The 16000-nt window shown below is 40.0% G+C and overlaps 1 protein-coding gene across 2 annotated transcripts in view; it reads left to right on the forward strand.

Moving 5' to 3' along the window:
* NCEH1 (neutral cholesterol ester hydrolase 1) overlaps window positions 1-16000 on the forward strand; it is a 63908-nt gene that overhangs the window by 34945 nt on the left and 12963 nt on the right. For both annotated transcript variants that reach the window (XR_009736287.1, XM_061415643.1), the window contains exons 2-3: window positions 3015-3243; window positions 6195-6264. Coding sequence is in view for 1 of the 2 variants with exons in the window: in XM_061415643.1 (XP_061271627.1) it covers window positions 3015-3243; window positions 6195-6264 (299 nt within the window). In the remaining variant the exon portion in view is untranslated. The remainder of the gene's footprint in view (window positions 1-3014; window positions 3244-6194; window positions 6265-16000) is intronic.

Raw genomic sequence — 16000 nt, forward strand, 5'->3', positions numbered from 1 at the left:
TGGGCCGTGGATAATGGAGTTGTCTCAGAAACGTCTGCAAGACATTCATGCAACCTTGCTATTTTTGTGCCTTTGGGGCACATGGAATTCTTCTGCTGCTCCTGCACCATCTGGAGCCCAAGGAGCTCTCTGAGGTCATTTGAGGCACCACCTTCCTAGACATATCCTGAAGTCAGTCTTCCCGAGAGTCTTGCCTTTTTCCAGGGTTCTGTCTTGGGCATGAGACACATGTCTATTGCTCTCAGATTCCATAGACACATCTGAGGGTTGCTGTGTCCCAAGATTCTTTTTTCATTGAATCTCAGATATCAATCCTTACATTCCTCATTTCATCTCCAATACTTTCTCCTTCCATCTGCCACCACCTAGTTTGGAGATTCACTTTCTGTTCAGGCGACTTCTTATTCATCATGCAGTCTTCTAAATTGATGTCTGTTTTTTGTTTCAATTTTCCAAAGGATGTAGGCTTTTGAAAATTAAAAGCAGGAAAATACTCCTGTTTCTTTGCTATTTGTTCTCATATCCCTTCCTTGAGGTAACAACTACAGAAAGGCTTGGCTACTGATTTTATTTGCCAGACAGTAGGGAGGAGGGGAGCAGTGAGAAAGGCTAAAGAAAGCAATTGATATTAGGGGGAAACGTTGCACACCATTCACAGTTTTATCATGCCACACAATATCACATACACATGAGAATGTCATCCTATCCTGGATAGTTTTCAGAGCAGCTTCCTGGGCGCACACTGTTCTCAACAAGCATCTCTAGGGTAATTCTGTATGTCCTGCAGCCCTCTCATAGTTCCTGGAATCCAGCTTCTATACTGGTTAATCCCTAAGCTTCTTTTCTCTCTTCCTCAGAAGGAGGAAAATAATAGAACTGTAGCCAGAATTCAACAACCTCTCCTTACACTGTAGGCACTCAGGCAGTGATAACTATTATTAATAATAGTAATAATAAATTGGTTAATGACAGATTACTGTTTGATTATCTCTATTTTCAAATTTTGAAACAAACTCACTATTATCTGTAGGATAATGATTTTTCATTCTCAAATTTATCAATGAATTCCAAATATTAGCACAATTTTTACACCCATCTAGCCTAAGATGCATCTACTTACCTTTTTCTCCTTCATAAACAAACTGTCCCTTCTCCAATGAGCACTTTTGTCCCTTGTCGATGTTGTGAACAATGCAGATAGTTGTTCAGAAACCCCATTTAATGTCAGTGATCATAAGCTAATACAGTAGAAGTGCTTTAGGAAAGGTATGGGCAGATTGAGGTAAGTCTGCATGCAATCAGAGCATGCAATACATAAGGGAAACCAGGGGTGGATTCTATGTAAAATGAATAATCTACTGTAATCTGTTTTGTAAAGACAGTTCACTTGTTTTACAGCTTTCCTTTAGTGAAGAAACTCATATAATTTGTTTTAAATATTTAATAAAGTCTTCATTTAGCTAAAAGCAAAAAATGTAGTCCATAAAGTAACTGAGGCAAGCCTGCCATTTCTTTCTTCATATTTTATTGTTTCATGCCTATTGAGCAACTTTGGCTGTGAGAAATAGAATTGATCTTGTGTGTTCTCTGTTAATTCACAAGGGTTTATCATGTGAAGTCTAGAAATCTTAGTGAATACAGAGATTCTCAACTAGGTCCCAGTGAATCTCCGCATTCCCCCATTAGACTGATGTGTTACCACAAAACTCAAATGATGATTACCTCTTCCTAGTTTGCCAAAGACTTTAAACCTTTAATCTTATGATTAGACTCCTCTGTATATGTGTGTGTGTGCACAAACACATTTATTTGTTTCATATCAAGAACAGTAAAAGTTGTTTTAACTTTTTCAATAAATTGGTCGATACACACTGAAATTGAGTTATTTTATTAATATTCATTTGCTTTGCTGTTGCATATATTGGCAGCCAATAGATATTAATGGAATTGCTGGAAAAACTGTTCATGGTTAGATAAATCGCTTCTGGTTCTTGCTTTTCATGAACACTGGCTAATTGTTCTATAATGCAGTCTTTCCAGCTCTTTTCATGGCAGGGCATATGTATACAGTAATAATATTTTATATGAGACAGTGGGGTAAACGGCTCAGGAACTTGGCTGCCCAGGGACAGAGAGCATCAGTGTCATAGCACATCTGTGTCCTCTTCAAGGCATAACAGTGTGCTCTATGCATGTGCTGGGAAGCTGTATTATGGTGTATTGCAGACTACATATAGCTCTTATTTCTACTCATGACATTGTCTTCTTGATCTTATGATGGCATTAAATATTTCACTAATCATCAGTGTTCTGTTTCATATTCTACAGAAGCACACTGTTAAATCTTCAGCTGCTCCCCTTCAAGGTTTGAGAGCCACTAGGAGATAAAGTTGGGATCTTCCCTGGTGGCTCAGACAGTAAAGCGTCTGCCTACAATGTGAGAAACCTGGGTTCGATCCCTGGGTCAGGAAGATCCCCTGGAGAAGGAAATGGCAAACCACTCCAGTACTCTTGCCTGGGAAATCCCATGGACAGAGGAGCCTGGTAGGCTACAGTCCATGGGGTCGCAAAGAGTCTTTTATGTGTATTCAAATAAAGTATTCTTCCTTCACTCCTAGTACGTTATTGGAAATGTGATGTGCTAATTTAGGGTGAGGAAAGGGACTAAAAACTGGAATTCACAGTTCCCAGGTTTGAGTTGCAGAAATTCCAATTAACCAGCAAGATGGGCACATTCAGCTAATTCCTAAGCCTACTTCATAAAACAAGACTAGTGACATATTTCCCACTCAGAGATTATCTGAAGATCAAAGAAGATCTCATATAAGAAAATACTCTGGAAGCTCAAGGAAAGAAAGATAGATACATTGTGTTATTTTATTGAAAGTGGCCAGTGAGTCCTCAAGCGTAGTGGCAATTGCATGTAAGAATTCAAATGCTGAGGGTTGGTGAGTTTGGCTCAGGTGACAACAAAGCTGACGCACGCTCTCCTTCATCCTCCCCTCATCCTCCAGAGCAACCTGATACACTTCCTGGGCCTCAGCCATCATCTGCTTGCGCTGAACTTCATCATCGTTTCTTTTGGCAAGAAAAGCGCATGGTCGTCTGCTCAGGTGAAGGTGACCGACACTGACTTTGATGGTGTGGAAGTCAGAGTGTTTGAAGGCCCTCCAAAACCAGAAGAGCCTCTGAAACGCAGCATTGTTTACATCCATGGAGGAGGCTGGGCCTTGGCAAGCGCAAGTATGTCCTCACCTTTAGGCTGTTTGGGGTTGTGGCCGGCCCTGGCAGAGATGTATGACTGGGTTGACTTTCTTACTGGGTGAGGAGAAGGGGACCACTGGACTTCGACCCCCTGGCAGTCCCAGTTATCCCTACCATCCAAGCAAAGTTATTCATAGCACCCCCTCTTCCCCACTTTCCATTCTTGAAAGGATCCTGGTTTGGATGATTAATTATATAGCTACCCTACACCAAGAGTTTTGCCTGTTTGTTAATTCAGGCAGACTGTTTTGAAAATATTTCCTGTAATCTAAATCATACACTAACTTATTGTGAAGTAGTGAGGCTGCTTTCTATACCCAAACAAGGTAAAGTTGGGCCAGAATATGAGGCAGGTATCTGTAGCTCTAGACCAACTTGTGTTCTGAAGACATCTTTCTATGAAATAGAACAAGGATTTCTGTGTGTACATGTTAATTCATCAACATTTCATCTGCTTATGAAACCAAAGATGAAAATATAAAACGTATGCCCCAGTTAAAGGGATAATGACCTTGAAAAGTTCAAGAACATTCTTTTTAGCATTGGATAACTTTCATGAGCAGAATACACATTAAAAATCGCAGGCAGCCAAGTGGAGCAGCCAGTGAAAAGCATATTAAGGAGGACAGATAAGGGCCTTACCTCTGCTCATAATTATTACGGAGCTACTTTCTCATCTTCAGCCCAGAAATTATTTTCATCCATTAAGTTTAAAGGCTATGGTGGGACTTCCTTGGTGGTCCAGTAGCTAAGACTCCGCACTGCCAATACAGGGCGCCTGGCTTCAGGGAACTACATCCCACATGCTGCAACATGCCACACTTAAAATCCAGTGCAGCCAAATAAATAAATGTTGTTGTTTTTAGTCACTCGGTCATGTCCAGCTCTTGGCAACTCCGTGAACTGTGGCCCACGAGGCTTCTGTGTCCAAGGAATTCCAGACCAGAATACTGGAGTGGGTTGCCATACCCTTCTCCAGGGGGTCTTCCTGACCCAGGGATTGAGCCTGGGTCACTTCCTTTGCAGGCAGATTCTTTACTGGCTGAGCCACCAAGGAAATGAAATAAATAAATAACAGTAAATTAAAAAAAAAAAAAAAAGGCAAAGGCAACTTGTTCTGGTTTGTCTTAAAAAAAAAAAAAATGTGGTAAAGGCCAAAAAGTGTAACTTTCTCTAGTAATCTCATTTCATTTAACTCCATATTCATCACTTATTCTTTTATTCTTTTATGAATAAAAGAATATTTTTTCATATTTCCAACAGATGATTACTGAATAAAAGAATATTTTTTCATATTTCCAACAGATGATTACTGAATATGTAGGTCTGCCCAGGGCTGAGAGGTTTCCTGGGTTATAGGACTTTGGGTATAGAACCTCTAATAGTTGTGTGCAAACCTGGACCTTTGGTCACTCTAATGTGTGCTAGATGATGGGAATACAAAAATGAGTAAAACAGAGTCTCTGCCCTAGAAAGGATAGCATCTGTAGCATTGGACGCTTGCCAGGAGAGACAGTACACCAGAGGCCAGGATGTGGAAGTGCCAGGAATGGTATGGATTATGAGTCAGCCTAGCCTTTTCCACACAATTTTGACTCATCAGTCCCGTCAGAGAGGAAAGCCTCAGTCTGGAGGAGATATGCAACTGTTTATGTAGTTATTGAACTTCTGGTTCTAATACTGCCTTGGAAAGTCTATAAATAAGGTATTCTGTGGCTTTCTGTTGAGACGATCTAGCACTTAATGTAAGAATATTAATATATCCAAAGAACAAGGGATTAAAGTGTTACATATTAAAATATGTAAAAACTTTTGGATTCTCTTTCTAAGAAATGCTAAGACTTCCTAAAACTCTATTTGTTGTATGTTGGTTTAAACGGAATACCATAGTTTTCAAGTTGGTGACTTTTCTGAATCACAGCAAATGAGGGTATTAAAAGAAAAATGTTGGGGTTCTAAGGAGGAACTGCTTATTCACTATGATTTTTAGAAAGGCATATCTCTTTGAAGAATTACAAAATCAGAATGAATCTAATGTAATTTTTTAATATAAATTTATTTATTTTAATTGGAGGGTAATTACTTTACAATATTGTATTGGTTTTGCCATACATCAACATGAATTTGCAACAGGTATACACGTGTTCCCCATCCTGAACCCCCTTCCCTCCTCCCTCCCCATACCATCCCTCTGGGTCGTCTAAGTGCACCAGCCCCAAGCATCCAGTATCATGCATTGAGCCTGGACTGGCAATTCGTTTCATATATGATATTATACATGTTTCAATGCCATTCTCCCAAATCTTCCCACCCTCTTCCTCTCCCACAGAGTCCAAAAGACTGTTTTGTACATCTGTGTCTCTTTTGCTGTCTCGCATACAGGGTTATCATTACCATCTTTCTAAATTCCATATATATGTGTTAGTATACTGTATTGGTGTTTTTCTTTCTGGCTTACTTCACTCTGTATAATAGGCTCCAGTTTCATCCACCTCATTAGAACTGATTCAAATGTATTCTTTTTAATGGCTGAGTAATAGCCCATTGTGTATATGTGCCACAGCTTTCTTATCCATTCATCTGCTGACGGACATCTAGGTTGCTTCCATGTCCTGGCTATTGTAAACAGTGCTGTGATGATCTAATGTACTTTATATAGACGATTATGAAAGAAATTTTTAGTTAACAACAGATTTGAAGGTAATCTTGTATGGCTTTCCTGTTATTTATAGCAATTGCATTTTATCAGAAACCAGGTTAATTCTTTTGCATTTGTACTTGTAACTCTGTTAATGAGATGTATGTTCATATTTACTTTTTATTATTCTTACCATTAATAACTCAAGTCTGAGTCAGTTAGCAGAATTTAAGAATGGACAGTATTAAATAGACTGCATTATAGTGAGTGATTGCTCTCTTGTCTCTTTTAGAAATCAGGTATTATGATGAACTGTGCACAGCCATGGCTGAGGAATTGAATGCTGTCATTGTCTCCATTGAGTAAGTAATTAATAATTGTCATACAAGGAAATTTAACAAAGGATCCTAAGTAACTATTTAGTTACTTTATTTTATAAGTGATAAAATGTAAAATTAAAGTCCAGAGAGGTGAACTGATCTTCCTGAGGTCACAAAAAATGATTTCTGATGTAACTTAGAATTTCTTCAACTAGCTTTATAATGCCTCAAATTATCTTTTTTTTACTTTAGTTTTAGAAACTTCTGGAAAAGGAATTAACTGAGATTTTGAGAGAAATATACAATCCGTTATCTATGCAATCAGTTTGATTACCACCTTTTATATCTAAAAACCAATAAGCACTTTAAGAGAATCTGTCCTACATCCAAGAGTTGGAAAAGGTATTCTCCTGGAGTCAGGTTCTATAACTCAGACCTTGTAAACAGTGATGTGTTCACTATTCTTAGTATAGCCTATTATTATCATTGTTAGAATTAATATCAGTGTTTTGAGTTGCTTCTACCAGTTCTGTATTAGCTGTTTTTCCGGGAGTTTGTGATGGACAGGGAGGCCTGGTGTGCTGCTATTTATGGGGTCGCAAAGAGTCAGACATGACTGAGCAAATGAACTGAACTGAACTGGGAAACTAAGAAGAATGTGCCCAAAGAAAGGCAATGCCAAAGAATGCTCAAACTACCCCACAATTGGACTCATCTCACGTGCTAGCAAAGTAATGCTGAAACTTCTCCAAGCCAAGCTTCAACAGTACGAGAACCGTGAACTTCCAGATGTTCAAGCTGGATTTAGAAAAGGCAGAAGAACCAGAGACCAAATTGCCAACATCCACTGGATCATTGAAAAAGCAAGCGAGTTCCAGAAAAATATCTACTTCTGCTTTACTGACTATGCCAAAGCCTTTGACTGTGTGGATCACAACAAACTGTGGAAAATTCTGAAAGGTGGGAATACCAGACCACCTGACCTGCCTCTTGAGAAATCTATATGCAGGTCAGGAAGCAACAGTTAGAACTGGACATGGAACAACAGTTTGGTTCCAAATCGGGAAAGGAGTATGTCAAGACTTTATATTGTCACCCTGCTTATTTAACTTATATGCAGAGTACATCAAGAGAAATGCTGGACTGAAGCACAACTGGAATCAAAACTGTTGGGAGAAGTATCAGTAACCTCAGATATGACACCACCCTTATGGCAGAAAGTGAAGAAGAACTAAAGAACCTCTTGATGAAAGTGAAAAAGGAGAGTGAAAAAGTTGGCTTAAAGCTCAACATTCAGAAAACGAAGATCATGGCATCTGGTCCCATCACTTCATGGGAAATAGATGGGGAAACAGTGGAAACAGTGGCAGACTTTATTTTTTGGGCTCCAAAATCACTGCAGATGATGATTTAAGCCATGAAGTTAAAAGACTCTTGTTCCTTGGAAGAAAAGCTATGATCAACCTAGACAGCATATTAAAAAGCAGAGACATTACTTTGCCAAAAAGGTCGGTCTAGTCAAAGCTTTGATTTTTCCAGTGGTCATGTATGGATGTGAGAGTTGGACTGTAAAGATCGTGGAGTGCTGAAGAATTGATGCTTTTGAGAAGTGTTGAGAAGTGTTGGAGAAGACTCTTGAGAATCCCCTGGACTGCAAGGAGATCCAACCAGTTCATCCTAAAGGCAATCAGTCCTGCATATTCATTGGAAGGACTGATGCTGAAGCTGAAACTCCAATACTTTGGCCACCTGATGGGAAGAACTTATTCATTGGAAAAGACCCTCATGCTGGGAAAGATTGAAGGTAGGAGGAGAAGGGGATGACAGAGGATGAGATGATTGGATGATGTCACCGACCCAATGGACATGAGTTTGAGTATACTTCGGGAGTTGGTGATGGACAGGGAAGCCTAGTGTGCTGCATTTCATGGGATCACAAAAAGTTGGACACAAATGAGTGACTGAACTGAACTGAACTGAACTGAACTGAAGAATGTGAAAAATAGTTTTAACAACTGCAGTGATTGTAGTCACACAAAAATCATGGTGTTCCATGGCAGGCATGGTGCAGGTGCTATGTGTATACTGTTTCTCCTCCTTCAGATCTTTGTCCAAATATTATCCTTTCAACAAGGCCTTCTTTCACACCCCTAAAATTTCAGTCCACTCTTCTTCTGTTTTATTTTTCTCCAAAATTATCAATTATAATTCTCCAAATTTTCAAAACTATCTCCAATTATCAGTGGACTGACAGACCATATATATAACTTATTATGTGTTTATTGTATCAGGTAGAAATAGAAGATGTAAATTTTGTGAAGGCAGAGATTTTAGGGATGGTTGTCTGTTTTGCTCATAGCTGATCATTAGTGTCTGGAATTGTCCCTGGCAGATAGAGGACATTTATGATATTGTGATTTGTAAGAGATATATGTTTGGTCATACCGATGATCAAATATATATTTTTCATAAGTACTTGGTATTCATCCAAAGTTCCTGGCTCACAGCTCCCCAGATCCTTGAAATTTCCTGTATTCAGAGTATTAAAGATGTCTTTGTTTTGTGAGTGAGATGACCTTTGGAAGCACCTAAGGATGGGGATACTGGTTGCCAGGAGAACCAACTATGTGATTAGAGGGCTGGAACTTTCCTACAGCCTGGTCTCTGAGGAGGGGAGAGGGGCTGGAGGCTGAATCAATTGCCAGTGGCCAGCGATTTAATCAGTCATACCTATGTAATGAATCTTCCATGAAAACCCAAAGGACAGGGTTCAGAAAGCTTCCACTTGGTGACCACATGTAAATGGGAGAGTGGTACACCTGTGAGAGGATGTGGAAGCTCTGAACCCTTCCCATGTATCTTTCCCTTCATATCTCTTCCATCTGGCTATTCCTGAGTTGTATTCTTTTATAATAAATCAGTAACCTAGAGAGCAAAACATTTCTCTGAGTTCTGTGAGCTGCTCTAGCAAATTAATTGAGCCTGAGGAGGAAGTTGTGGAACCCTCTGATTTATAGCCAGGTGGTCAGAAGTATAAGTAATAACTTGGACTTGGGATTGGCAGCCTGAGTTGGAGGGATTGTTGGAACCTCCCATCTATAACTTGCTGAGAAGCATAGGTGATTACTTGGGCTTGTGTCTGGTGTCTGAAGTAGGGGGGGATCTACAGTTTTGTAGGTGGTGGTTTAGTCACTAAGTTGTGTCCAACTCTTTGTGACCCCATGGACTGTAGCTTACCAGGCTTCCCTGTCCATGGCATTTTCCAGGAAATAATAGTGGAGTAAGTTGCCATTTCCTTCTCCAGGGGATCTTCCCAACCTGACCCAGGTATTGAACCAAGGTCTTCTGCATTTCAGGTGGTCTCCTGCATTGCAGGCAGATTCTTTACTGACTGAATCACAGAGAACAAATGTTGATCCCTTAATCTGTGGAATCTGATGCTATCTCCAGGTAGATACTCTCAGAATTGAGTTGAACTGTAAGACACCCAACTGATGTTTGGTGCATTGCTTGATGAAGGTATGGGACAAGCCCCTCTCCTACCCCAGCCCCACCCCCCACCCCCCTGCAACAAACAAACACACATTGAAAATTAGTCACAAAACACCAGAAGAGCATTTAATACCTATTTATGGAATGAATGAATAAAGAGTTTTGCTTAGCTCTCATAAAAGTCATCCAAAATAAGTATTTTGATAATTTTCCTCATAGATGAGGAATTTGAGGTCGATAAAGTTAAGTAATCTATGTGAAGTCACATAGGTGGAGTGAAGAATTAAATAAATCAGGTGGACTCACACCCTAGGTTCCTATGCTTCTTTGAGCCAGAATTAAACTAACATTAAAGGGCTTCTGGTTCAAAATGGTGGAGTAGAAGGACGTGTGCTCATCTCCTTATGTGAGAATACCAAAATTGCAAATAACTGTCAAACAACCACAGACAGGAGGGTGCTTGAACCCACCAAAAAGAGATACCCCACATCCAAAGACAAGAAGCCGCAGTGAGATAGTAGGAGGAGTACAATCAGATTAAGATCAAATCCCATAACCGCCAGGTGCGTGACCTACAAACTGGAGAATAGTAAAACCAAAAACGTTCTCACATTGTTGTGAAGGTTCTGAGCCCCATATCAGGCTTCCCAGCCTGGGGATCTGACAAAGGAACTGGGAGTCTCCAGGGAATTTGACTCTGAGGGTCAGTGGGATTTGATTAAGGGACTTTCACAGGACTGGGGGAAACAGAAACTCCAGTCTTGGAGGGTACAAAAAAATCTTGTGTGCACCAAGACCCAGAGGAAAGGAGCAATGACCCCACAGGAAACTGAACCAAAACACCTTCTCCTGTGGAGGTTGGATCAGCAGGGGCTTACCACAAGGATGGGGCACTGGCAGCGGTAGTCCTGGAAGGTCCGTCTTGGCATAAGCCCTCTTGGAGGTCACTATTAACCCTACCGTAGAGCCTGTAGTCTTTCATTTTGCTTGTTTTGTTTCTTAGATTCTACATATGAGTGAGACTAGGTGGTATTTTGGAGAAGGAAATGGCAACCCACTCCAGTATTCTTGCCTAGAGAATCCCAGGGACAGAGAAGTCTGGTGGGCTGCCGTCTATGGGGTCGCACGGAGTCAGACACGACTGATGTGACTAAGCAGTAGGAGCCTGTAGACCCCAGGACGGGGTTGCCTCAGGCACAACTACCAGGGAGGGAGTGCAATCCCACCCATCAGCATATAGTTGGACTAAAGCTTTACTGAGCAAGGCCCTGCCCACCAGAGCAAGACCTAGCTTTTACCACCCTGTCCCTCCCATCAAGAAGCTTAGAGAAATCTCAGCCTCATCCACCAGAGGGCAGATAGAAGAAGCAAGGAGAACTACAATCCCACAGCAGCTAGAAAGAAAACTACATTACAGAAAGTTAATAAGGTTGAAAAAGCAGAGTTATATCCCAGATGAAAGGACAATAATATAAAACCCCAGAAAAACAACCAAATGAAGTGGAGATAAGCTTCAGTATAATGATAGTAAAGATGATTCAGGATCTCAGAAACAGAATGGAGAAGATGCAAGAAATGTTTATCAAAGACCTAGGAGAACTAAAGAACAAACAAACAGAGATGAAAAATAGCCTAAAAGGAATCAATAGCAGAATAACTAAGACAGAGAATGGATAAGTGACTTGGAGGACAGAACGGTGGAAATCACTGCTGCAGAACAGAATATAGAAGAAAGAATGAAAAAAAATGAAGACAGCCTATGAGACCTCTGGGACAACATTAAACACACCAACATTTTCATTATAAGGGTTCCAGAAGAAGAAGAGAGAGAGAAAGGATCTGAGAAAATATTTGAAGAGGTAATAGCTGAAAACTTCCCTAACATGTGAAATAAATAGTCAACCAAGTCCAGGAAGCACAGAGAGTCCCAGGTAGGATAAACCCAAGGAGAAACACCCCAGTACACATAGTAATCAAACTCACAAAAATTAAAAGACAAAGGTAAAATTCTAAAAGTATCAAGGGAAAAATGACAAATATCATATAAGGGAACTCCCATCAGGTTATCAGCTGATTTCTCAATAGAAACTCTATAGGCCAGAAGGGAATGGCACAATATATTTAAAGTGATGAAGGGGAAGAACCTACAACCAAGAATACTCTACCCAGCAAGAAGACTCTCACTCAGATTTGATGGAGAAATCAAAAGCTTTCCAGACAAGCAAAAATTAAGAGAATTCAACACCACCAAACCAGCTTTACAACAAATGTTAAAGGAACTTCTCTAGGCAGGAAACACAAGAGAAGGAAAAGACCTACAGAAAATAAACCCAAAACTATTAAGAAAATGGTAATAAGATCATACATATTGATAATTACCTTAAATGTAAATGGATTAAATGCACCAACCAAAAGACATAGCTGGATGGGCAGATAAAAACATGTGCATGTATGCACTTCCACTTACCACATCACTCTGCTCGACGCCTCAAATTGTATGTAATTATTTTATATTGTTAAGTTAATCATATTCCCACTATGGCTTACAATTATAATTGTCTTTTATTTTTTGTCTGGCTATTGATTGTGAAAACTGATAAACTTCTTTTATTATTGTGATTAAGTAACTATTACCCATTTAATACCATTGTATCATGATTGATAAACAGAAAAATAATAGAATTCTATATCATCAAAACTACCATTTAATAGAAAAACTTGTAATCACTTTTTAAAATCCAGATGCATATCAGAATTACCTTGAAATTTTTTGAAAAATACAAATGCCCAGGTATTGTTTTTTTTCCTCCAAAGCTCCAAATATGTTTCTAATGAACAGTCATGTTTAAAAACAACTGGACTATTTGATGATTTTATACTTTCATCTAGTTTGTTTCACTTTTTATATTTTATATTCAGTGCTCCCATTTCATATAGTTTATGTTTTCTAATTTTTCCAGCTCTTCTTTTTTTTTTTTTTGGTGTTCTTTCTCATCCTTTATCAAGAGTAGTAGAAAAACTTTTGTATACATATATATGGGGATTCCCTGGTAGCTCAGTGGTAAAAAAAAAAAAATCTCCCTGCAACGCAGGAGATGCAAGAGATGTGGGTTCAATCCCTGGGTTGAGAAGATCCCCTGGAGAAGGCAATGGCTTCCCACTCCAGTATTCTTGCCTGGAGAATTCCATGAACAGAGGAGCTTGGTGGGCTCTTTCGGGTATCAAAGAATCAGACACGACTGAGTGACTAACTTTTAGTTAGTGTGTGTGTGACTGTCCTGTCACATTGATCCAAGTGCAGCAGGAAGTATTAGTTATTGTACAAACTCTCCTTGTTCTGCCGGAAGGCAACCAAGGGCCAGACAATTGTCAAGAACCACATTAGCCAAGGAAACAAGAGAGGCCCCAGGTCCCATTAAGACTTTACATAGGAGTCAACCTTCTACATCATTTTACTTATCTATTGATGGCACTTGTCTTTTGAATAAGTATCTCAGGTCTTTCACTGGCTCACGGGTGTATTGTTCTTCTGCTATGACCTGCAGGGTTTCTGCAAATCAGTCAGACCCAACTGAACAACTAAGCACACAAACACATACATATACATAAATAGTATGTATAATACATATATTTTAGAAAACTTATGAATTTTTGCCTAACTAAAAAATTTATGACATTTTGATTCTACTTGTTTGACTTGATATCAATAGAATGCTACGTTTCTTATTTTTAAAAAGTAGATATGCAACAAGCAACAGAGGTTTACCTTATAGCACAGGGAACTATAGTCAATATCTTTATAAGATATAAGATATAATCTATAATGGAAAATAATTGAAAAAACAAATATAACATTGAAGGAAGCTAATGATGACGAGTGACAGGTTTATGGCAACATTTGCCACTTTCCATGCCCTGACCTTGCCTTACCTTCCCTCTGCCTCTCTCTGCCAGCTGAGATCCCATTCACAGCTTATCTCTTCTTTGCCCCTCCTCTAGATCAGGAACCTAAGGGAATCCTTGCCTCTCCAGTCCCTTGGAAGGGCTAGTCTCCAAAGTCACTGAAGCAGCTCTGACCCTGTGAACAAGAGTCTTAGTGGCAGCCTCCTCAGCAAATTTGACACTAGACAGCCCTGGACAATTTCCAGGCCATCCTGGATACTCATCAGGGCCTCCCAGACCACTCAAGGGGCCCCTGGTGCAATTTTATATTGCAGGAAGCATCAAGTAAACCTTTATATCATATGGCCTGGGCAGCTGGTCAGAGGAAGACTGCAGCTATTTAAGCAGATGACACCCCATTATAGATCAAGGCCCTGAAGCTCAGTGCTAGTGAACTGGCCTCAGGGCCTCTTCAGTGGTTTCCTGTGTAGCTCCAGCTCCTCAAAGGCCTGAGGAAAGGACAGAAGGTGGTCTTGTTTTTACTTGGCACCATGAGGATTCTCTACATGAGCCTTATCTTCCAAGTGTTCTTTTAAGCCTGGGCATATCATAAAACAAAGACAGATAGATAGGATGTTTTTAAGATTTTTTTAAAAGAAGTTAAATATAGAACAATAGAATGGGCCTGACTTGTTCAGTTGGGTCTGACAGAAACAGGGTTTCTGTAGGGTTTCTTTTACAGAAACCCTGCAGGTCACAGCAGAAGAACAATACACCTATGAGCCAGTGAAATACCGGAGACACTTATTCAAAAGACTAGAGATCTCTTCAAGAAAATTAGAGTTACCAAGGGAACGTTTCATGCAGAGATGGGCACAATAAAGGACAAAAATGGTATGAACCTAACAGAAGCAGAAGATATTAAGAAGAGGTGGCAAGAATACACAGAAGAACTCTACAATAAAGATCTTCATGACCCAGATAATCACAATGGTATGATCACTCACCTAGAGCTAAACATCCTGGAATGCTAAGTCAAGTGGGCCTTAGGAAGCATCACTACAAACAAAGCTAGTGGAGGTGATGGAATTCCAGTTGATCTATTTCAAATCCTAAAAGATGATGCTGTGAAAGTGCTGCACTCAATATGCCAGCAAATTTGGAAAACTCAGCAGTGGCCATAGGACTGGAAAAGGTCAGATCCAACCAGTCCATTCTAAAGGAAATTAGTCTTGAATATTCATTCGAAGGACTGATGTTGAAGCTGAAACGCCAATGCTTTGGCCACCTGATGTGAAGAGCTGTCTCGTTTGAAAAGATTCTGATGCTGGTAAAGATTGAAGGAGGGAGGAGAAAGGGACAACAGAGGATGAGATGGTTGGATGGCATCACCGACTCAAGGGGCATGAGTTTGAGTAAACTCCGGGAGTTGGTGATGGACAGGGAGGCCTGTCCTGCTGCAGTTCATGGTGCCGCAAAAAGTCAAACTGACTGAGCAACTGAACTGAACTGAACTGAATGAATAAATACACTTTGAGTTGGGTTAATGACTTCAGAGAGTTGTTACAAGAATCAGTTTGGACATCTGAGATGAAAGGGCCTTGGATACTCTAAGGCACTAGGCAAGTCTGGAGACTCAGTGCCCTAGCCCATGTACAGAAAGGTCCAACTTTATTCATCAACGCGTTTGGAACTCACAGAACTTTTCTTTGCAGCAATATTGAGCTAAGGTGATTAGGATCCATCCAGGCCAGCCACCCCTGAAGAGCCACATAACCTTTATGTTCTAGTTGAGGTATGGCCAACACCATATGACTGTGATGTTTCTCTTGGAAAGTATGTTCAGAGGTCTCCTCTTTCTTCCTTCTTCTATTCCATAAATATCTATTGACTTCCTGTAGTGTGCCAGCTATTTTGTTAAATTCTGATGCATAACAGTGAGACAAACATAAACTCTGCCCTCATAGCGTATACAGTCTAGACAGGAAAGCAAATCTTGAACAAATAATGTTAATAATGTAATAAGTGATTTGAAATAGAAAGGGAAGTAGTAATGGAGGCATCTATGTTACCTAGTTCGAAGGTTTGAATTGCACTCCTAAGGATGAGCAGAACCTAGTTAAAAGAGTGAGTTGGTCATGGAAGTACAAAGTGGGGAAATGAGAGGGATTGGGAGGAAAGGAGGAGGATGAGAACATTAAGGAAATGAAACATGAGAGGTGACTAATGGAGGGACTCATGCTTCTGGAAATAACTAAGGAAAATAAGAAATATGGGTGTATACCTGGGAGCCTTCAGAAATATGGTGGACTCTTGATTCTCTTGGAATTCCTTCTCCTAGCAGGGAGGCTGTCTGGACACAACTGCTCCTTATCCTTGAGGCTAACAGGAGTGGGTAGTGATG

Source organism: Bos javanicus, chromosome 1 (genome assembly GCF_032452875.1).
Source record: "Bos javanicus breed banteng chromosome 1, ARS-OSU_banteng_1.0, whole genome shotgun sequence".
In the NCBI taxonomy this organism is placed as follows: Eukaryota; Metazoa; Chordata; class Mammalia; order Artiodactyla; family Bovidae; genus Bos; species Bos javanicus.